At 62.8% G+C, this 21,337-nt stretch overlaps 2 protein-coding genes across 20 annotated transcripts; one reads left to right on the top strand and one right to left on the bottom strand.

Moving 5' to 3' along the window:
• Positions 1-264: 264 nt before the first annotated feature.
• NHERF2 (NHERF family PDZ scaffold protein 2) lies at positions 265-12,314 on the top strand. 10 transcript variants are annotated; one of them, XM_077985228.1, is made up of 7 exons: positions 265-578; positions 3,244-3,444; positions 9,554-9,733; positions 9,958-10,111; positions 10,185-10,259; positions 10,742-10,829; positions 11,070-12,314. In XM_077985228.1, exons 1-7 carry the CDS (start codon positions 366-368, stop codon positions 11,119-11,121), a joined length of 963 nt encoding a protein of 320 aa, XP_077841354.1. In that variant the 5' UTR covers positions 265-365; the 3' UTR covers positions 11,122-12,314. The 10 variants fall into 10 exon arrangements, 9 of the variants coding, with proteins under 9 accessions (XP_077841354.1, XP_028697326.2, XP_077841352.1 ...); XM_028841493.2 differs by having other exon boundaries at positions 10,185-10,228; positions 10,767-10,829; XM_077985226.1 differs by having other exon boundaries at positions 10,185-10,228; positions 10,767-10,829; positions 11,103-12,314.
• A 785-nt stretch (positions 12,315-13,099) lies between these two features.
• On the bottom strand, positions 13,100-21,292 carry NTHL1 (nth like DNA glycosylase 1). 10 transcript variants are annotated; one of them, XM_077985262.1, is made up of 7 exons: positions 21,158-21,292; positions 19,266-19,504; positions 17,759-17,929; positions 17,185-17,263; positions 16,703-16,862; positions 13,414-13,519; positions 13,100-13,327 (listed from the first exon to the last, which is right to left on the bottom strand). In XM_077985262.1, the coding sequence occupies exons 1-7, from the start codon at positions 21,270-21,272 to the stop codon at positions 13,157-13,159; spliced, it is 1,041 nt and encodes a 346-aa protein (XP_077841388.1). In that variant the 5' UTR covers positions 21,273-21,292; the 3' UTR covers positions 13,100-13,156. The 10 variants fall into 10 exon arrangements, with proteins under 10 accessions (XP_077841388.1, XP_077841389.1, XP_077841387.1 ...); XM_077985263.1 differs by having other exon boundaries at positions 13,414-13,516; positions 17,759-17,932; XM_077985261.1 differs by having other exon boundaries at positions 17,759-17,932.
• Between the last annotated feature and the right edge of the window lie 45 nt (positions 21,293-21,337).

The raw sequence follows: 21,337 nt of genomic DNA on the forward strand, positions 1-21,337 counted from the left end.
GCACCAAGGCGGCTGCCCAGAGCAGGAGCGAGACAGAGGGGTCCTGGTGGCTGGGGGGGTCCCCTAGTCCTGCCGCCTTCCCCCACCCCCAGTCGGGATGACCGGCCACGGAGGCCGGGATGGCTGGGACCGGAGGTGGGGGCGGCCGGGCGGCGGGGGCGGGGGCGGGGAAGGGGCGGGGGCGGGGGCGGGGAAGGGGCGGGCGCGGGGGCGGTGCCGCAGCCCGAGCTGGAGCCCGAGCCGGAGCCCGAGGCGACGGGAGCCGAACGGGAGCCGCCGAAGCCACCGCCGGGTGCCCAGCGCCGCCGCCGCCCCCGAACTGCCCCGCGCCCCTGCCCGCGGGCGGCTGGTGGGCAGCGGGCGCCATGGCCGCTCCGGAGCCGCTGCGGCCGCGCCTGTGCCGCCTGGTGCGCGGAGAGCAGGGCTACGGCTTCCACCTGCACGGCGAGAAGGGCCGCCGCGGGCAGTTCATCCGGCGCGTGGAACCCGGTTCCCCCGCCGAGGCCGCGGCGCTGCGCGCTGGGGACCGCCTGGTCGAGGTCAACGGCGTCAACGTGGAGGGCGAGACGCACCACCAGGTGGGGGCCCGCGCTCACCCCCGGCCCGCCGCCCCCTCCCTGAGCGCGTCCCTCTGGGGCGGGCGGGGGTCGCACGGGGGCCTGAGGGGGCTTCCGCGGAGAGGACGCGGACATTGCCGGGAGGCAGCAGCCCGGCGCCTTCCGAGTCCCCGCGCAGGAAGCTCAGCCCTGCACAGGGGTGGGGGGGCATCCTGGCAGGGAGGGGCCCGCACTGCGGCTCCTGGCCGTTGGCCTCGCTCTTTGGTCGCGTTTTGGCCTCAGTGTGCTATGAAGGAGGGTGTTGGGCAGCCTGGGGCCCCTCCAGAAAGGTGGAGACCTGGGTGCTTTTGCGTAGGTGTGTGTACACGTGTGCGTGTGAACACAGCTGGGCGTGTGTGTGCAGGTCCCTCTGGGGTCAGCCAAGTGTGCACGCGCCTGCCTGTGTGTACCCAGGAGGGGTTGCAGTAAGGGCATCAGTGTGTCTGCAGTTGTGTGTGTGCTGGAGTGTGTGTGAGTATACAGGTCTGCGTGTGTGTGTGTGTGTGTGTACAGGTCTGGACTCCTGGGCATGTGAGAGCTGAGCTCTGTGTGTGTGCACACCTGGTTAGTGTACTCATCACTGTGTGTCTGCAGGCTGGTAAGTCTGTGTCTGTACTCTAGTGTGTCCCAGCCGGTATGCCTGGGACCGGGTTGAGTTGGCCATTGGTGGCAACCACATTCCTTAGCTCCAAAGGCACTACCCCTCCTCAGAGGCTGCTTAGCCCGGCTGGGGTTACTTGCTATAAAGCCTCCTGCCTCCTGGCTAAGGAGAACAGAGCCTTTTCTCTGTGGGTTCTGACCCCTGAGGTATGTCTGTCTCCCACAGGCCAGGGACTTCCACCACACCCTGGTGGGGGTCCAGTGTCCACACACCCCTTGTCCTCCAGGTCCCCTGTCCCTCACACCACTGGCGAATCCATAACCTGTCTGCATGGCTGGTCCTGGAACCCCAAGATTAGCAGTTGGTTCAGCTGGGCCTGTAGTTGGTCTCCTGTTCACCTGGTGCCTTGTCTGTCCCTCCGTCGGCCAGCCCCATGCTTTCCACCCAGTGTCTGCTGTGTAAGGTTGTTTGCTGAAGAAGGTGGGGATCAGGGCCGGGCGCGGTGGCTCAAGCCTGTAATCCCAGCACTTTGGGAGGCCGAGACGGGCGGATCACGAGGTCAGGAGATCGAGACCATCCTGGCTAACACAATGAAACCCCGTCTCCACTAAAAATACAAAAAAATTAGCCGGGCGTGGTGGCGGCACCTGTAGTCCCAGCTACTCGGGAGGCTGAGGCAGGAGAATGGCGGGAACCTGGGAGGCGGAGCTTGCAGTGAGCCGAGATCGCGCCACTGCACTCCAACCTGGGCGACAGAGCGAGACTCCGCCTCAAAAAAAAAAAAAAAAAAAAAAGAAGGTGGGGATCAGGCCAGTGGCCTGGACCTGAGGGATTGAGGGTAGGGCTGGCAGGGCTGGGGCCTGGCTGCTGTTTGATAGTCGTTGCCGCCCTTGCCCAGGGAACACCTGCTTATCCAAGGCCCTGGGGTGCTGGTCTCTGAGGACTGGACACACAGACCATGGTGGACTCTCCCCACTGCCCCAGGAGGGCAAGAGGTGCAGTTACTGCCCCATTTGACAGTTGAGGAAACTGATGCCAGAGATTTAGGGTGACTTGTTTGGGACACATAGTCAAGAAGCAGCTGGGTACTCGGTTCCTCTTGTCTCACTCTGGGTCATGGGGAGAGAGGAGGGCCAGGGGACAGATGGGCCTGGCTCAGTCCCTCCTATCTATTCACCACCCCTGCTGAGCCCGGTGGCTGGTGGGGAGCCCTGTCCACCCTCCCCCAGGCCGCAGGTGGGAGTAGGGCTGCCCGTCTTCCCGCCCGCTTCCCAATGGACACTGCTTTCTCTCTGCGGGTGCACGCCGGCCCCCTGCATGGTCCAGACACTTCACAGGCACCTGTACCCACACGCCGACAGCCACCATGCCATAGCTGTTCACTGCCCCTCCCCCTTGCCGGCTGTACCTGAATGTTGCTTCCCTGGCTGTGTGTGCGTACCCGAGCCAGGAGTCCAGCCATTCCCCTCCTCACAGGTCCAGTGGGAATGGGCCCATGGTCATGGCCTGGAGGTGGACATAAGGCCTGGGGTCAGGGGTTTAGACTCCCATGGCAGAGAATGACAGGAATGGGCACAGACACACCCAAACTGGGGCCCAGGGAGACACCCCTCTCCTTCAAACCTGGACGCAGACACAGACTTTGAAACAGATGGATGCACGTGCACACACTAACAGGCAGACTGAAAAGCTGAAGCTCCACTGTGCGCCGTCTTTGTTACTTCCAGACGGGACTTACCCAGCTGCCCTACCCTGCAGCCCCTTCCCAGCCCTGCCTGGAGAAGACCCTGGGCTAAGGGCAAGGCTCTGGGAGGACCCTGAAGCCCTCACAGCCTGGACCTCAGTGTCCAGAGCCCGGGTGCCGAGGGAGGGAGCCTCTGGAGTCTGGGGGTGGGGGGCGGGGCCGGCAGGCCTCTCGGTGCGGCCACCCGCCCATGCAGACCAGCTGCCCGCCTGCATGCCCGGGCCAGCCCAGAGTGGTGCCATTGCCCATGTGCTGCCCGGAATGCGGGCCACTGACCCGCTCCTGTCACCCATTCGCCCCAGGTGGTGCAGAGGATCAAGGCTGTGGAGGGGCAGACCCGGTTGCTGGTGGTGGACCAGGAGACAGATGAGGAGCTCCGCCGGCGGCAGCTGACCTGCACTGAGGAGATGGCCCAGCGAGGGCTCCCGCCCGCCCACGACCCCTGGGAGCCAAAGCCAGACTGGGCACACATGGGTGGCCGCAGCTCCGACGCTGGCAAGAAGGTATGGCGGGCTTGGCCCGCAGGGACCACCCTCGCCTCTCCCAGAGGCTCTCTCGGCTTTCGACGACCATCTTTGCCTCTGATCACCTCCAGAAGTCTTGGTCTCTTCTGCCTTTTGGGGCCCCTTTTCTGCCCCAGGGACCATCCTGTTGGCTACTGGGGGCCACTCTTTCTACCCTCAGCCTGTGTTTTAAACTGGGTAGGGTCAGGGCAGCCTAGCCTGTTCCTGTTCTCCAGGACGCTCCAGAGCCCCTTGCCCTATCGAGGGGTTACTGTGACAAGCTGCCGCCTCCCCAGCCCCCAGCCTCATGGCTGAGGAGCCCTGGGAATAGACATTCTAGGTCTGCATGTGCCCAGCTCCGTGCCTGTGTTGGGTGTCATCCGTGGCTCTGTCCTTGTCTCTCTCCAAGGAGCCTGTGTGCTGGGAAGGCCTGGGAGAGGGCTGGCCGCCTCTGCAGGTTGGGGAAGCCTAGGAGGCCACTCTGCCAGGCCTGGCATGGGTGGGGCTGGGAGCATGGGAGTGGAGTTGGGGGGTCCAGGTGGCTCCAAGGTGAGCCCACTCCTCCCCTAAATATAAGGGAGGGCCCTGGGACCCTGTCTGCTGTTCCTTCTGGGCTCCTGCTGGGTAGCACTTCTTCCTTCCCCTGCCCCTGCTCCCAGCCAGGAGACCCAGAAAAGTACAGGGGCCGCCTGCTCCACCTCCTGCTAGGTGGCCGCTGGGAGGGGCCACCTGGCAGGCCTTGAGGGCTAGGAGGAACAGCCTGAAACTGTGTGTCCTGTCTTCCTGGAGGCCCTGATGGCATTGTCTCCATGCTCTCCTACCTTGTTTTTCATTTTCAAAGACATCCCTGGCCGGGCACGGTGACTCACACCTGTAATCCCAGCACTTTGGGAGGTCGAGGCAGGCGGATCACCTGAGGTCAGGAGTTTTGAGACCAGCTTGACTAATGTGGTGAAACCCGTCTCTACTTAAACTACAAAAATCAGCTGGGCTTGGTGGCGGGCGCCTGTAGTCCCAGCTACTCGGGAGGCTGAGGCAGGAGAATTGCTTGAACTCGGCAGGCAGCAGTTTCAGTGAGCCAAGATCCTGCCACTGCACTCCAGCCTAGGGGACAGAGCGAGACTGTCTCAAAAGAAAAGAAAAGAAAAGAAAAGAAATAAATCCCTTTGCCGGGCGCGGTGGCTCAAGCCTGTAATCCCAGCACTTTGGGAGGCCGAGACGGGTGGATCACAAGGTCAGGAGATCGAGACCATCCTGGCTAACACAGTGAAACCCCGTCTCTACTAAAAAAATACAAAAAACTAGCCGGGCGAGCTGGCGGGCGCCTGTGGTCCCAGCTACTCGGGAGGCTGAGGCAGGAGAATGGCGTGAACCCGGGAGGCGGAGCTTGCAGTGAGCTGAGATCAGGCCACTGCACTCCAGCCTGGGCGACAGAGCGAGACTCCGTCTCAAAAAAAAAAAAAAAAAAAAAATAAATAAATCCCTTCAGGGGATTTGAGTCCAGGGGTTGGCCAGACCCCACTGTGAGAACCGTGCCTGAGGCAGGGGTGTGGGATCTCGAGTTTCTGAGGGTGCAGGGGATCTATACATTCACTTTCTCCCTTTCCCAAGTATCACTCCTGGAGCTGGCTGCGCCTGGGAGCTGAGCCCGGCGGGGGCATGTCTTGGCAGGGAGACGGCATTCCCTGTGGGGAGGGGGCACAGGCCTGGCCATGGGACCTGTGGGACCTGTTTTGTTCCTGGGGCTTGAGGGCAGGCCATGGTCGTGCTCAGGGCCAAGGTGCCCAGCCCAGGGCTGGTTGGGGGGCTGGCCTTGCAGGGGAGCAGGCTGGTCCCAGGCCCCTATCTCCAAGTTGAGGGTTGGGGCCTCCCTCTTTCCCAGGCACCCTGCCTCCCCCAGGAGGAAGCTCCGCCTCTACCTCAGGCGTTTGTCCATTGATTTGGACACAAATGCATGGTTCACCTTCCTGTGGAAAAATCTGGCCCTCGGACTTTATCTGGAGGGTGCGGTGGCCGAGGCACCTTGCCTTGGGTGGGACCTTCCCCCGTCTGCTATTTCAGGCTCTGGGGGCTGCAGGAAGCCCTAGGAGGAGCTTCCTCTGGGTATATTTTTAGAGGAACAAAGGGTGGCCTGAGTGGCAGGTCCCTTTGTGCATGAGTCTGGCTGGGGACAGGGGCTCCAGGAGGTCAGGGGACACCCAAGGAGCAGGGTCTCCCCTTCTGTCTTCTGGCATCGAGACCTGAGGTTTCTTTTTCTTTTCTTTCTTTTTTTTTTTTTTTGAGACAGAGTCTCGCTCTGTAGCCCAGACTGGGGTGCAGTGGCCGGATCTCAGCTCACTGTAAGCTCCACCTCCTGGGTCCACACCATTCTCCTGCCTCAGCCTCCCGAGTAGCTGGGATTACAGGCGTATACCACCATACCTGGCTAATTTTTGTGTTTTTAGTAGAGACGGGGTTTCACCGTGTTGGCCAGGCTGGTCTGGAACTCTTGGGCTCAAGTGATCTGCCTGCCTCAGCCTCCCAAAGTGCTGGGGTGACAAGCGTGAGCCACCGCGCCTGGCTCGAGCCCTGAGGTTTGTTCACCTGAGCTCCCAGCGTGGACAGGAAGAATTGGGGCTCACTGGACCTCCGCAGAGCAGGTTCAGATCCTGCCCTGCTCAGCCTGGGTTCAGGGTGTGCCTGAGATGCTCAGGGAGCCCAGGAGGGCAAAGCTTACCTTGCGGGGATGGCTCCAATGGGGGCGGTGGTGGCAGAGAGGCAGAGCCCTGGGAGGGTATGTAGCTTGGCTTTGGTGCAGGATGGAGAGGGCCCAACTCTGGGTGCCCCCTGGGAGCTAAGGGTGGTTCTCAGTGTCCTCTGTCCTGGCTGGGGATAGGGGAGGTGGGCAGGGGAGGACACTGATGTGGTCAGCCACTCCTTTTGGGGGTCATGAACGCCTAGTTAGTGATGACTCAGCCCTGGGCCACAGCAGGCTGGGGGTGGCCGCAGCTGCGGTGCAGCTGATCCTAGTAGTGATGACAGGGGACGGCCCCCAAACAGAGACGGGTGGCCAGCGGTGCCAGGCCCTAGAGGCTCAGACCCTGAGCCCTCTGCCCCCTGCCCCTAGCCCAGTCTCCACCTCCGTCTGGAGGGCCTTGGGGGCTAAGAGCAGGTGAGGGGTGACAGATCTGCGGGAGGCGGCTGTGTGGTTAGGGCGCGGTGCCTGTGGGGGCTTCCGGGCTCCTATGGCTCTTGTTCCTCTGGAACCTCAGCATGACAGTCCTGTGTTCTGGGGCTGGGACTCCTCCCTGTCCCCCCAGCCCTGGGTCCTGGGGCGGGCAGGGCCTTCCAGCAGCTTCCTTCCTTCCTTTCTTGGGACGGAAACCTAGTTGGGTGGGGGGCGCCGGGCTGGAGCCTTCTAAGGGGAGTGGGCTCAGTCATCACCCTGCTCCCCAGAGTGACTCAGCCCCTGCGTCTCCACCCATCCCCGGGGAGCCGGGGCCGCAGAGGGAGGTAGATAAGTGGGGTGGCAGCCTGGGTCAGCCAGAGAGTTCAGGCCACCCCGGCCGGACGCCTGCCACTCACTGCCGCTGTACCGCTGCCATGGCGCGCTCCGGGAGTGCCACGCCACCTGCCCGGGCTCCAGGAGCCCCTCCACGGAGCCCACCCCAGGGGCTGGTACAGGTCAGGTGGGGTGGGAGGAAGGGAGGGCTAGGAGGAACCAGCAGCCGCTCAGCCTCCCGGGGTGGGAGGAAGGGACTCCGGGAACTTGATGTAAGCAGGCTGGTCCCTGAGCAACAATGAAGGCCTTTCTCTGCCAGGGCTGGTGCGTCACCATCTGGGGGGGCGCCCAGTGTACCCCCATGCTAGCCTCTTTGTCCGGACACAGGCATGGCTGGGGGACCAGGGATGGTCCAGCTCTGTGCTGGCCACTGGCGGGGAGGGAGCCTAGAGCCCGTGGGAGCCAGAGGGCCTGGCAGAAGGCGGCAGGAAGTGTGTGCTGAGCCAGGGCAGGGAGGAGGAATGTGAGCTATGAACCCCGCCCGAGCTCCTCAGCTCTCTGGGCCCCCATGCTCCGCCCCATGTGCTGCCAGCAGCCCACCCTGGCCCCTCCATTGCGGCCCCTCCACCTGAGGGTTTAGTGCTGTGCCTGGCGCCTCCGAGACCCTGCTGACAATGAGGGGTTTGATGATAGGCAGAACTTCTCGCCGTGTAGAGTGAAAGACGGCTGTTTCTGGACAGAGGCAGAGGGGTGGCCAGAGTGACCCTGAGAACACTGAGGGGGCCTTGGCCTGGCCTCAGGGCCCCAGACACCCACCAGATCCTGCTTCCTGTCTGGTGCCCTGAGAAACCCTGCCCTGTAGGCCGCTGTGCAGGCGTGGGAAGGGCTGCCGGGCCAGCACTGTGGGGCTGGCCGCATGTGTGGGCGGCTATGCATGTTTGCAGGTGTGTTTGGACGTCTTGTGTCTGTGACCGTGTGACGTGTCTTTACCACCTGGGCCCATGTCATGCTCCCACCTCCCCCCCTGAACTAGGCTCCTGTCCCCATGCCTTCCCTCAGTCCCAGGCCAGCCTGGGGGCTGTGCTCCACCTCCCCTCCTGAATGGGCCCCTGTCCCCACATCTTCCCTCCCTCCCAGGCCAGCCTCAGCACTGTGCTCTGACTGCATCCCTGAGGGGCAGCTCGGTGGGCAGGTGTCAGGGTCAGCCTCAAAGCCCCATGCCTGTGCCACCAGGTGTGTCTGGGGGAGGGGTGGGTCTATGTGGTGGGGCCCTGGAGATTTTGGGGATCTTGCACCCTCCAATTCATTCCATGTGACCCAGCTGAGCCCCTGCAGGGCCAAGGAGCCACAGCCTTGTCCCTGGAGTTTCTGGTGTGATAGGGCCTGGGTTGTGGCCATGCAGAGAGGGTTCAGAGGGTGGGCAGGAGGCTCCTGACGAGGCATCTGGCGGGCTGGACAGGAGAAGGGTATTCCAGACCAAGGGCAGGTCCCGAGCCCAGGGGACAGGGCACTAGCCCTGTGGAGAAGGACCCCCTTGCTCCCTTGGCAGGGCGGCCCCCGCCACTGACATGGCTGTTTCTGGTCCATTGGGGTTTGGAGTGAGCTCGAAGGTGGGTGGCTGGAGGGGTTGGGGGTGTCTAAGGCCTGGAGACCTGCCCTCCTGAGGTCTGAGTGCCCCTCTTGCCATGCCGCCCCAGCCCTGGCCTGGCCTGTGGTCCCTCAGGGACACACAGGGAGGTAGGAGGTGAGGGAGGGGCCCTGGCAGCCCCCCACCCCGCCTGCACGCTCTCCCCTGCGCACGCCCTCAAGCCTGGCACTCCCTGGAAACCTGAGCCTGCCCCCCGCCTGCTCCGGCCCCCGCCATGTTTAACTGAGCACAGGCAGCCACTGGCCACCGCCGCGGCACCCTGGCCTGGCCCCTGGCTGGGGGCTGGTCACTGGGCCTGGCCCTGCCTGCATGGTCCCCTGGCCCAGACCCCCACTGCAGGATGCCAGAGGTAACATGGGGCAGGGCCTGGGATGGTAGCGGGGGGGTCCTTCCGGGCCCCAGGAGGCCCTCTGTGCCCTGTCCACTCTAATCTCCTGCCCCAGCCTCTGCGTGCTGGGCCCGCGGGGGTGGTGCGGCTCGTTTTCCCGGAATGTGAAAGCAAACAGAGCCGCCACCGCAGCCAGCCTCACGGAGGCCTCTGGAGAGAAAACAAAACTGCTGGCCTAGGAGCGCCTGCCCCACGCTCTGGAGGAGAGCCCGGGGCAGGGGGACGCACGGGCAGGGCCCTCAGGGACAACTGCCCCAGGAGGCCGACAGTGACAGTTCTTCCCACCTGGTGCTCTCTCCCACCCCGCCCGTGTGCCGCGCTGGCCTCCAGCCCAGGGAATTATCCCAGCGACCCAGGAAGGCGGCTGGGCCCATCGGGGAGGCTTCTGGGTTTGAAAACTGGCTTTGCCCAAGTTCCCACAACGAAAGCTCTGTCACAGGCAGCCTGGGTGCCCGGAGTGTTTGCCACTGAGACCTGGGCCTGCCCGTGGGTGGCATGGTACCGAGTCTGGGCAGCAGCGGCACCACCAGGGAGTGGCCTCTGGGGGTGGGAGGCTGGAGCCAGGGACTGACCCTGTCCCTTGGGCCTGCAGGATGTCAGTGGGCCCCTGAGGGAGCTGCGCCCTCGGCTCTGCCACCTGCGAAAGGGACCTCAGGGCTATGGGTTCAACCTGCATAGTGACAAGTCCCGGCCCGGCCAGTACATCCGCTCGGTGGACCTGGGCTCACCTGCTGCCCGCTCTGGCCTCCGCGCCCAGGACCGGCTTATTGAGGTACCGGCCCACCAGGGCTGTAGGGTGCTGGGGGCCCCATGCCTGTCCACACTGGGGCCCTGGGTCCTTGCAGGGAGGAGGGAGACACTGGGAACCTGAGCTGGTGCGCCTCCTGCTGCCTCGGCGGGCGGTGGCTGTGATGAATATTTGATGCCACACCTGGCCACGCGGCACTGGGGGCTGTCTGGGCCCACGGCGGGGCTGATGCGTGCTGGTGGCGGCAGGTGAACGGGCAGAATGTGGAGGGGCTGCGCCACGCTGAGGTGGTGGCCAGCATCAAGGCACGGGAGGATGAGGCCCGGCTGCTGGTGGTGGACCCCGAGACAGATGAGCACTTCAAGCGGCTTCGGGTCACACCCACCGAGGAGCATGTGGAAGGTGGGCCACGGCCCGGGGCACAGGGTGGGTGCGGTGTGGTGGCCGAGTAGCCACTGACACGCTGTCCCCACAGGTCCTCTGCCATCACCCGTGACCAACGGAACCAGCCCTGTCCAGGTGAGAGGGTGGGGTGCCCACGAGACACAAAGTGCTTCTGGGGGTACCCAGGCCCGACGGGCCCCCTTCTCCCTGGAGATCCCTTTCCTCGAGGTGTGGTAGAGACACCCGATTCTGGCCATCACCTCCCTTTAATGCCCCTGTGGTTTTCGTCCTGGATCAGTGCCACACACAAGCCACATGGGGTGCCTGGGGTTGGGGCTGCTGCCTTCTGTCCCCTCCTGAGCACCACCTGGTAGGGAGTTGCCTTCCAGTCTCTGCCTCCTCAGGGAGCTGGTGGTAGCCTCACCCCAGGCGTTGCTCACGCCGGCCATTCCTGCACCCAAACCCCCTCTGCACCATGAGCCGGCCAGGCCACCTGCCTGTCACTGCCGGGCGCCCGGTGCCTGCCTCACCGCATCTAGAGTCCACCAGATGCCCGGGGCCCCCTGCCGAGTGGAGGAGCACACACTGGTGGGGCGTGTGCATCTGTGCACATGTGTGCTTGTGCGGGTGTTGTGTCTGTCTGTGAAGCCACAACCTGCCCTTGGTTTCCCAGCTCAATGGTGGCTCTGCGTGCTCGTCCCGAAGTGACCTTCCTGGTTCTGACAAGGACACTGAGGTATGGATGTCCTCCTCCACTCCTGAGCTCACACATGGGGCTGCCAGAGGCCTTGGGGTGGGCGTCTGTGGAGATGTCAGCCCTGGCAGTGGGGTCTCTGCTCAGGAAGCCCTCATGAGCCCCTACCCCAGCCCCAGCCCCAGCCGGCAACCTGTGTTGGTTGTTCCCTGGGAGGGGCCCCCGTCTGGGGTGTGGGCCTAGGGCTCACTCCAGACACCCCACCCACCGTGCTCACCCCAGGATGGCAGTGCCTGGAAGCGAGACCCCTTCCAGGAGAGCGGCCTCCACCTGAGCCCCACGGCGGCCGAGGCCAAGGAGAAGGCTCGAGCCACGCGAGTCAACAAGCGCGCGCCGCAGATGGACTGGAACAGGAAGCGCGAAATCTTCAGCAACTTCTGAGCCCCTTCCTGCCTGTCTCGGGGCCCTGGGACCCCTCCTGCACGGACCTTGGGCCTCAGCCTGCCCCGAGATCCCCAAGCCTCAGTGGACTGGAGGGTGGTCCTGCCACTGCCCAGAAATCAGCCCCAGCCCCCATGAGCCCCCGTCCTGCCCTTGCCTGCCAGGTACTGGGGGCCTGTGGCAGCAAGATGTGGGGAGAGAGACCCAGAGATGTGAGAGAGAGGCAGAGACAGAGACACAGAGAGAGCAAGCGAGCGAGAGAGAGAGAGAGAGAGCGAGAGAGAGAGAGAGCGAGCGAGCGAGCGAGAGAGAGACAGAGCGGCGGCAGCACGGGGTGAGGGCCTTTGCTGCTCTGCCGGGGCCTGCTGACTGAAAGGAATTTGTGTTTTTGCTTTTTTCCAAAAAGATCTCCAGCTCCACACATGTTTCCACTTAATACCAGAGCCCCCCTACCCCCCCCCGACTTCCCCTCCCCCTTGGGACGCGCTCTAAATAATTGCAATAAAACAAACCTTTCTCTGCAAACCATTTCCTCCCCGCCCCCTCCCCTCAGCAGCAGCCGTCCCGAGTGGGAGTCCCTGGGACTTCCCAGTGGCCGAGCTGGGGCCCCCAGCCTGTTTGTGGGGACCTCAGGTAAGGCCAGGGAGGCCTGATGTGGCCGTAGGAGCTGCCCCTCCCCAACCCGCCCTGGTGTGGGGGGTCCCTAGGCCAGGCCCTGCTCCCCACCCAGCTACCCTGTGCGCCTGTGCCCTGATGGGGGTCTGAAGTGCAGGGCCTAGGTTCTCCGAGGGGCCCGAGGATGGAGGCCCCATGTCCCCGAGGAGGGTGGCCTCTGGACAGGCCCCTCATTCCGCACGGCAGCTCCCAGGCCTGGGGAACATAGGTGTGTGAGAGCAGCACCCAGGAAGGACTCCTGGCCTCTGGTTCAGCCCTGCCTGGCAGGCTCCCCCGTGGACACCCTGTTGACTTTGCTCTTCCCTCCTGGGCCCCGCACCCCTGAGCCGACCACTGATCGACCGGCACCGCTGTTGCCTCGTTAAGCCATAGCGCATGCGCGCTCTCAGAATAAACAGGCCCTGCCTGGGACCCACACGCCTGTGTTTTCTGAGCCTCCTCCCCACGGGGTGAGGGGAGTGGAGGGATGAGGCTGTTCCAGGGAGCCCCCTGCCCGAGTCTCAGCAGCTGGAAACTGGGTCTCGTTCCTGAGCCCCTGCCCTGCATCCATCTGCTCCCAGCCCTGCTCCCTCTCCCCCACCGGACCCCATGGGACCCCCTGCTGTGTGGCACATCCTGGGCACAGGACCATCTCTCTATTCGGCAGACTCAGCCTCCCACCTTCATCTTCCCTGTGAAGCCATCTGGCTTCACACAACACTCCCACGGACCACCCTTTGCCCAATTCAACTTGCGACCTCTAGCAATCACAGGTCAAGCCTTGTAGCCTATGGCACCCTGCCTGGGTCCCCAATGTCCCTTTCAAGGGCGGGTAGCTCTGTAACGGGGGATGGGACTGGGCAGAGGCTGCGCTTTAAGGTCACTGAAGTTCAGGAGCTGGTGGCGTCCAGGCTGGGAAGCTGGGAGCCGGCGATGGCTAGCATGAGGGGCCAGGGTCCTCAGCCAGCTGCCTCGGGCTGCTTCCCCAGTGGACTTCCAGCAGCCGGCTGCAGCTGGCTCTCCCCACTTCCTCCCTCCCAGGTTCACGCACACCCCCTTCTCCTCCCTGAGTACTGAGCAAAGACTGTCACGTCCCCAGCCGGCCTCCCAGGCAGCCCTGCTCCAGACACGCGAGCATGGGTGTGCACGCACACACACTTGTGTGTGATTCCCAGGCGCCCTGCCCCCTCAGGGACAGACATCAGCCAGATCCCATCTGCAAACAGTCCAAAGCTTTATTCGACAGGCGTGGCTTCCTGAAGCGTAAAGCCACTTCACAGACTGTGGCGACAGCAGCACCGAGGCGGGAGCTGCTCGGCCATCAGAGACCCTGGGCAGCCGGGCACAGGGCTTGGTTGAGGCAGGCCTGGCAGCGAGGGCGCACAGGCAGACAGGTCTGCTGGCCGAAGCCCACCAGGAGTCCATTGATCTCGTGCCACAGCTCCCTGTGGGGGTGGGGGCTGGGTCAGTGCAGACGGAGGGAGGGCAGGGTGAGCTTTTCTCTGCCAGGAAGCCCCCCACATACTCATACCTGGGCAGCCACTCCTCCAGGGCGGCGCGGGTCTCCTCTGGGGACTTGGTTGCCTTCTTGGTCCACCTCAGCCGGTTGGCGATTCTGTGCACGTGCGTGTCCACTGCTGCGGAGAGGCAAGTGGGGTGAATGGGCACACTCCACCCGCCCAGCCCGTGCACTCCCTGCCCAGAGGCGAGTCTGCCACCACCCCCGTGGCCCTCCAGTTGGAGACTGGAACCACAGAGCCCTGGCTGCAAGCCTACATCTGACCATCTTGGCTGCCCCTGAGGTGCTGGGGCAGGGGCTGAGCCCTCTGTTGGGGTGCAGGCCTCCCTCCCATCACCTGAGCCAGCCTGGCCGGGGAGGGAGGGCTGTGCTCTGGGCTGACCCATTCCCACCAACCCTGGTGCCAGATGGGTGTGTGGGTGGTGGGGTCTCTGCTCCGTGCAGGGCTTGGGGGTGGATGACTCGGCTCTGCTTCGAGCTCTATTTCCCACAATAACAGCGACAGCTCACTTGGACAAACACTTGCTGGGGGCCAGACCCTACCGGAGAGACTGGCCAGTTCAGTAAGTCCTCACAAGGTCCTACAGATGCCGGAGGACCTTGTGAGGCCTGGCAGGATCCCGACTCCGAAGCACCTCTCAGCCCTCAGCCTCCCGGCCCAGGAGGGCTCATCCAGGCTTCCCTGTCTATCTCCTGTGGCCTGAGGCCCCTCCTGGCATAAGCACTGGCTCTGGGCACCAGGCTGGGTGGCAACAGCTCTGCCCAGCAGGCCGGCATGAGGTCACTGCCTGCAGACCCAGCACCTGCCCCTGCAGCGATCAGGAACACAGCGGGACCCTGGCCCGGCCGGCCGCAGCTGCTGTCCACCTGGGATCTGGCTCCTGCTCCCCTCAGCTGGTCACCCCAGGTGCCTGCTCATCGGGCTCCCTTCTCCCGCCCGGTGGCCCCTGCCAGCTGCGGCCCCAGCCCCAGCCCTGCCTGCTCCTTCAGTGTTTGCCAAAGAGAAAGCCAAGTCCTGCACCAGCTCCTTTGCTGCCGCCTGGAAAAAGGTGTCTGAGGGTGTAGGGAGACCGCAAGACCTGAGAGGCCACATCCTTGGGGCTCTGAGCCTCAGTTTCCTCCTCTGTAACACGGAAGTGGCCATGCTTCTTAGAATACCCAAAGCTGTGTCAGGACACGTCACAATGTATGGGCCTCCTGCCCACCTGGACAGTGAATGAGGAGGACTGCTTCACCCACTTTGTGGCCAGAGCTTAGAGAAGCCAGGTGCCTGGGCCAGAGTCACTCAGCCGGGAGGTGCAGAGCTGGGACTGCAGCCAGCAATCTATGGCTGTGGCTTTTTTTTTTTTCAGAGGGAGTCTTGCTCTGTCGCCCAGGCTGGATAAAGACAGTGGCGCGATCTTGGCTCACTGCGACTTTTGTCTCTGGGTTTCAAGCAGTTCTCCTGCCTCAGCCTCCCGAGGAGCTGGAATTACAGGCTCTTGCCACCAAGCCCGGCTGATCTTTTTTTTCTTTTTTGAGACCGAGTCTCGCTCTGTCGCCCAGGCTGGAGTGCAGTGGCGTCATCTTGGTTCACTGCAAGCTCCGCCTCCTGGGTTCACGCCATTCTCCTGCCTCAGCCTCCCAAGTAGCTGGGACTACAGGTGCCCGCCACCGAGCCCGGCTAATTTATTGTATTTTTAGTAAAGACGGGGTTTCACCATGGTCTCAATCTCCTGACCTCATGATCTGCCCGCCTCAGCCTTCCAAAGTGCTGGGATTACAGGCGTGAGCCACCGCGCCTGGCCACGCCCGGCTAATTTTTGTATTTTTGGTACAGACGAGGTTTCACCATGTTGGCCAGGCTGATCTCAAACTCTTGACCTCTGGTGATCCACCCACCTCAGCCTTCCAAAGTGCTGGGATTACAGGCTTCAGCCCTCGTACCCAGCCAGCTCTGACATTTTAATTGACAGTGTTTCTCTTTCTGGGAACCCCCAGGAGGCAGCCCTGGGGTCTCCTTGCAGGTGGTCAGGCCCACAGACACCTGGAGAGGGAGGCATTCCTGCATGCCTGTCTCTCGTGCCTGCTACTCCCAAAGCCCGTTCCCTGCCTGGCTGCGGGCAGGGACCTTCCCCCACAGCCCTGCCCAACCACGATGCAGCACCCCAGGGACACGGGCAGCTGAGGACAGCCGCCCAGATAAGCTCAAGTGTCCGTTGAGAGGCTGGCAGGTGGTGGCGCTGGGAGTCTCGGTGGGGAGGAGGCCCTGCCCCGGCGCACCTGGCCTGGCTCTGGCTCTGGCTCTCTGGGGCTGCCGCAGCCCTTCAGCCTCACCGGGTGGCCCCCTGCTCAGAACCGAGGCCCTCAGCCCCTGATGGCCCTCTTGCCCACCAGAAAGTGCTGGAAGGCCCCCCCAGCATAGGCCCTGCAAGAGTCCCACAGGGGCCTGGGATGGGGGCACAGAGGGCAGGGCCAAGCCCTGGTTTCTGGACTGGCTGGGCCCGGCTGCGTGTGGCCTTAGGAGCCCCAAATCCTCTGGGCAAAGCCGAGGATGAGGCAACCCCACCCCAAACCCAAGGGTCTGTCTTTACCCAACTGCCAAGAAGCCTCTGGTGCCAGGAAGAGACACCAGGACCTGGGAAAAGGATTTAAGGGGGGCCCTCCCCGCAGCGCCTCCCTCCCCACCCTCCCCCCATCCCCTCAGCACCTCCCTCCCCACCCTCCCCCTTTCTCCCCCCAGCACCTCCCTCCCCACCCCGCCTGCTGAGGGGACACTCTTCCCCCTCCCTCCTCAGCCCTCACCTCCCCGCTCTGCCCTCATCTCATTCCAGAACTTACTGCTCCTGGCCCTGTCTATCGAATCATGGTTTTGCAGATGCTGTTCCTTCTGCTGGGAACACACTTCCTCCTCTCGGCCTGGCTCACCCCACCTTGCCCTGCAGCTCTCAACTGAAGGATGACCTTGGGGGCCTTCCCAGGGGTCCTGGGCCCAGGCCAGGCCCCAGCAGTGCCCTGCACAACCATCAGTGTTTCCACCCCACGAGTGGGGAATTCCCTGCTCCACATCTCTCCTGAATACAGCACAGATGGAGTCTAGCTCCGGGGCCTCTCTCAGAGTCCCGCACAGAGCAGGCGCCCAGCCCACGCGAGCTCCTGCCCCAGCGCCTGTCTCTGAGTGGGGCTGGCCTGGCTCAGCCCTGGGAGCACCTTTCTGACCCTATGGGCTGGGTGGAGTCACAGGTCAAAAGGATGTGGAGAATCCCAGAGCAGCCAGTGGGCCGGAGCCAGTCCTGTCCTCCTGGGGGTGTGCACCACTCACCAATGCCTGACACAGTGCCCCAGGCCACAGCCATAGCCAGGTGTGCCATCTTGGGCCCAACGCCCGGCAGCGCCACCAGCTCGGCCACGGAGGCTGGGATGTCCCCGCCATAGCGCTGCTGCAGGATGGTGCTGGTCTGCTTGATGTATTTCACCTTGCTCTGAAAGACAGGGCTGGGTTCAGCCTTGGAGGCAGGGGCATAGCCCGGCGGGGGAGGACGCAGCCCCCGGGAGACCCACAGGGGGCCAGAGCTAACCGCACCTGCTGAGGACATGTGCGAGCTCAGCCCCCGCCCTCCAGGAGGCAGGAACAAGTGGAGGCAGCAGGGAGGCCCAAGGCAGGCCTGACCCCCTCCTCCCACCCGTGTGGGCCAATGACACGTGTGTAGGGTCTGTCTTGGGTTCCCCGGCCCGTCATTCCCTGCCAGCACCCCGGCCAGTCCAAGCAGGCCAGCCGCTCCCAGAAGTGGGGCTTAGCTGCACCTGCGCCTTCAGGAAGGAGGGCTGGAGCTGGGGCTTCCCCACCAGCTGCTAGGCCTGCCGGGTGGTTCCCATCCTGTGCCTGAGTGGAGAGGGCTATTTAAAACCCATCTGAGAAACTGCAGCCCACACGGGTGCCAAGGGGAAGCGGCCCCACCCACTAAGCTGCTTTCAACAGATCCGCCCACCACCATCCAGTGCTCGGCGGGGTTGGGGAGCAGGCCTCCCCAGGGGTCCTGGAGGGTGAGGGGCTCTGGACAGGAGGGGTGACACCCCAGGGGAGGCTAGCAGTAAACAAAGGGAAAGGCGGGTGGGCAGGCAGTCTTGGCGGTGAGGAAGGGCGGGCAGGCGGTGAGGTAGGGAGGCAGAGGAAGGAAGGGAGGATGCGAACAGGAAGGCCAAGGAGCTGCTGGGACCGGGCGTCAGGCCCCAGGACCCCATGGCCTGGGATGGGGCTCCAGGGGGACCCCCGAGCCTGAGATGGTTGACCCTCACCTCCTGCACTGCTGCCACCCCTCTCAGCCTTCCGAGGTCTCTCTCAGGCCACCCGGCCCCAGTTACCACAGGCAGGGCTCACCCTCCAGAAACCGACGGGGTAGATGAGCTTGCCCAGCGTGGCATCATCTGTCTGCAGGATGCTGTCCACCGTCAGGCCCTGCGCCCGCAGTCGCTGCATGGCGCCCGCCGTCACCTGGTCTTTGGTCTGGCTGGAGAGCATCAGTGACAGCAGCACCTGGTACCTGCGCACCTGCTTGTGCCGTGACAGGGACCAGGGTGGTGGCGGGTCCTGGGTGATTCCCTGGGCCAGGCTCCCCTCACGCCCTCTACGTACCCTCGTTTGTTACCCTGGGCCACATATGGGGCATCGGCCTCCCCCTATGGGGTAGGGAGGTCTGGTTTGGGTGTGTTTGGTCACCTACAACACCACGACAAAAATAGTACTCGACTCACTGGAGCAATGTGAAGCTTAAATGAATTGTCTCAGCGCTTAGAACCGTATGTGGCCGGGCGCGGTAGCTTGCGCCCGTCATCCCAGCACTTCGGGAGGCCAAGGCAGGCGGATCACCTGAGGTCAGGAGTTTAAGACCAGCCTGACCAACATGGTGAAACCCTGTCTCTACTAAAAATACAAAAATTAGCTGGGTGTGGTAGCGGGCACTTGTAATCCCAGTTACTCGGGAGTCTGAGGCAGGAGAATCGCTTGAACCCAGGAGGCGGAGTTTGCGGTGAGCTGAGATTTCGCCACTGCACTCCAGCCTGGGCAACAAGAGCAAAACTTGGTCTCAAGAAAAACCCCAAAACAATCATATCTGGCCCATCACTACTGAACAGCCATTGGCCACTACTATTGATTGCTTTGTGAATGATCACACTACCCATTAAAAACAATTTTTTTTTTTTTGAGATGGAGTCTTACTCTTTCACCCAAGCAGGAGTGAAGTGGTGTGATCTTGGCTCACTGCAACTTCCAAGCCCTGGGTTCAAGCGATTCTCCTGCCTCAGCCTCCCAAGTAGCTGGGATTATAGGCGCCTGCCACCATACCCGGCTAATTTTTGTATTTTTAGTAGAGACGGGGTTTTGCCACATTGGCCAGGCTGGTCTCGAACTCCTGACCTCAGGTGATCCACCTGCCTCGGCCTCCTGAAGTGCTGGGATTCCAGGCATGAATCACTATGCCTGGTCCATACTACCCATTTTACAGACAAGCAAACTGAGGCTCAGAGAGGCCTGTATCCAAGTCACCTGATAGTAGAACAGGGATTAGAACTCAGCTTGGTCTAAGGTTCCAGGCCCTGGGACCGTGAAGCAAAAGGAACTCTTCCTCCCCGATATCACGCAAAGCCCAGGTCACGCCTGCACTGGGCAGAAGTTCTAGCACGAGGCCCTAAGCCACCGGCGTCCTGACCTGCTGAGTGGCTACAGTGATGCAGGCGACACTGCCCAGTGCTCTGGGGCACCGGGTGTACATCCTCCCAAGGTGCTGTCTGCAGGGGAAGGTGCCAGCCAAGAGCCACCGGGTAGAGAGAAAACAAGTATCTTGCTAAGAGCGGGGGTCACCTGGGCAGATGGGGCCCCTGCCTACCTTTGGGGGGGCACTGGAGTCATAGCAGTGCTCGACCCCCAGATGGTCCACAGGTGCGTCCTTTTCGCTTCTCATGGCACGGATGTTGACCAGCTGTTGCTGCCAGTCCTGGGGCTCCCAGACTGGCACTTTGAGGGGCTCAGCCTTCTCACCTTTCTCACTGTCCGAGCCCTCATAGGCCACACACAGTCTCTGTGCTTTCCGCCGACGCTTCACGGGGCTGTGGCTTTTCCTTGCTTCTGCAAAAAGCACCAGCCAGTCCCTCTGGTGGGGCCACAGGTGAAGGGAGGGTAGGGGTGCCATCCCGCCTGCTAGCTTACCCCTCCCTCGTTCATGCCACAACTGTCCATCATCTAACACACTCGGGGCGCTCTGCCCTCTGCAGTCTGGGATATGTGGGCCCTCCTTATGCCAGCGACCCTGACAAGGTCCACATTAGCTCATGAGGACTCTAGCAACAGCCAATACCATAGTGCCCCCAATACATCCTCTATACTGTGCCAGAGACAATCTGTTAACACCCACATTGGGTTGTGTCACTCCCTTTAAAAATTTCTGGCCGGCCGGGCGTGGTGGTCCAAGCTTGTAATCCCAGCACTTTGGGAGGCCGAAGTGGGTGGATCACTTGAGGTCAGGAGTTCGAGACCAGCCTGGCTAATATGGCGAAACCCCATCTCTACTAAAAATACAAAAGTTAGCCGGCTGCGGTGGCGGAGGCCTATAGTCTCAGCTACTTGGGAGGCTGAGGCAAGAGAACTGCTTGAGCCTGGGAGGCGGAGGTTGCGGTGAGCTGAGATCACGCCACTGCACTCCAGCCTGGGTGACAAAGTGAGGCTCTGTCTCAAAACAAACAAACGAAACCTCTTAATTGACTTCCGTTTGCTGTCATAATAAACTCCGAATTCTATCCTGGCATCAAAGCTCCTGCCACCCTGGCTGGCATCACCGCCTAACTGCTCCCAGCTGCACCAGTTCCTCCTGCCATCGTCTGGACTATCTCTGGGGTCCCTGGGTGTCTATCGGGATCCCCCTCTGGCCAATTCTGTGGAAGTCCCAGCGGAACTAGCGCAGGGGCCCTGTCGTGTCCCTCACTGCTCACTGCAGTGCTTGGTCCTCAGCAGGTCCTCAACGGCTACAGGATAAATATGGCTGCCATGCCCTTTCCTGTTTTCCCTAAGAGGCACCCTCGAGCTGAGGGAGCAGGCTTCTGGCTGGGTGTGTTCTTGGCACCCAGCCTCTCTGACGGAAGCAAGTTCATTGCAGGAGGGCGGGGATGGGACCCACAGAGCCTGGAGTGGAGAGTCCCGGGCAGGCTGGTGGGAAGGGAAGCGTTTTCTTTTCCTTTTTTTTATTTTATTTTTTTTGAGACGGAGTCTGGCTCTGTCGCCCAGGCTGGAGTGCAGTGGCGCAATCTCGGCTCACTGCAACCTCCACCTCCCGGGTTCACGCCATCCTCCTGCCTCAGCCTCCCGTGTAGCTGGGACTACAGGCGCCCGCCACCACGTCCGCCTAATTTTTTCTAGTTTTTTTTTTTTGTAGAGACGGGGTTTCACCATGTTAGCCAGGATGGTCTCGATTTCCTGACCTCGTGATCCGCCTGCCTCGGCCTCCCAAAGTGCTGGGATTACAGGCGTGAGCCACCGCGCCCGGCCGGGAAGCGTTTTCTTGCTCGGGGCGAAAGTGGGCAGCGGAGCAGAGCGTCCGAAACCCAGCCACTGCGGACCGCAACCTTTGGGGAAAGGGGGCAAGGTGGGAACGCAGGGCCGCACGTGGGAACCGTTCGCAGCCCTTGCAGCCCCTGCCCGCGCAGCTGCAGGAGGAGGCGGCCCGGGACTCCAGCCTGCAGCCCCTATCCCGCTTCCTCCCATGCTCCGGTCAGGGCGCGGCGCTACCTGCTGCAGCTTCTCCCCTCCGGGGAGGCGCGGGCTCCTCCCCACACCCCCGCGGTCCAGCCCTGGGTCCCAGGCTCCGGTTCCGCGTCAGCATCCTGGCGCTCAAGGAGTTCATGCCGGACTCCTGCGGACTACACATCCCGGCGGCCCACGCGGCCCCCGTCACGTGACGCAAGGATC

This window comes from Macaca mulatta, chromosome 20 (assembly GCF_049350105.2).
Source record: "Macaca mulatta isolate MMU2019108-1 chromosome 20, T2T-MMU8v2.0, whole genome shotgun sequence".
NCBI classification, from domain to species: Eukaryota; Metazoa; Chordata; class Mammalia; order Primates; family Cercopithecidae; genus Macaca; species Macaca mulatta.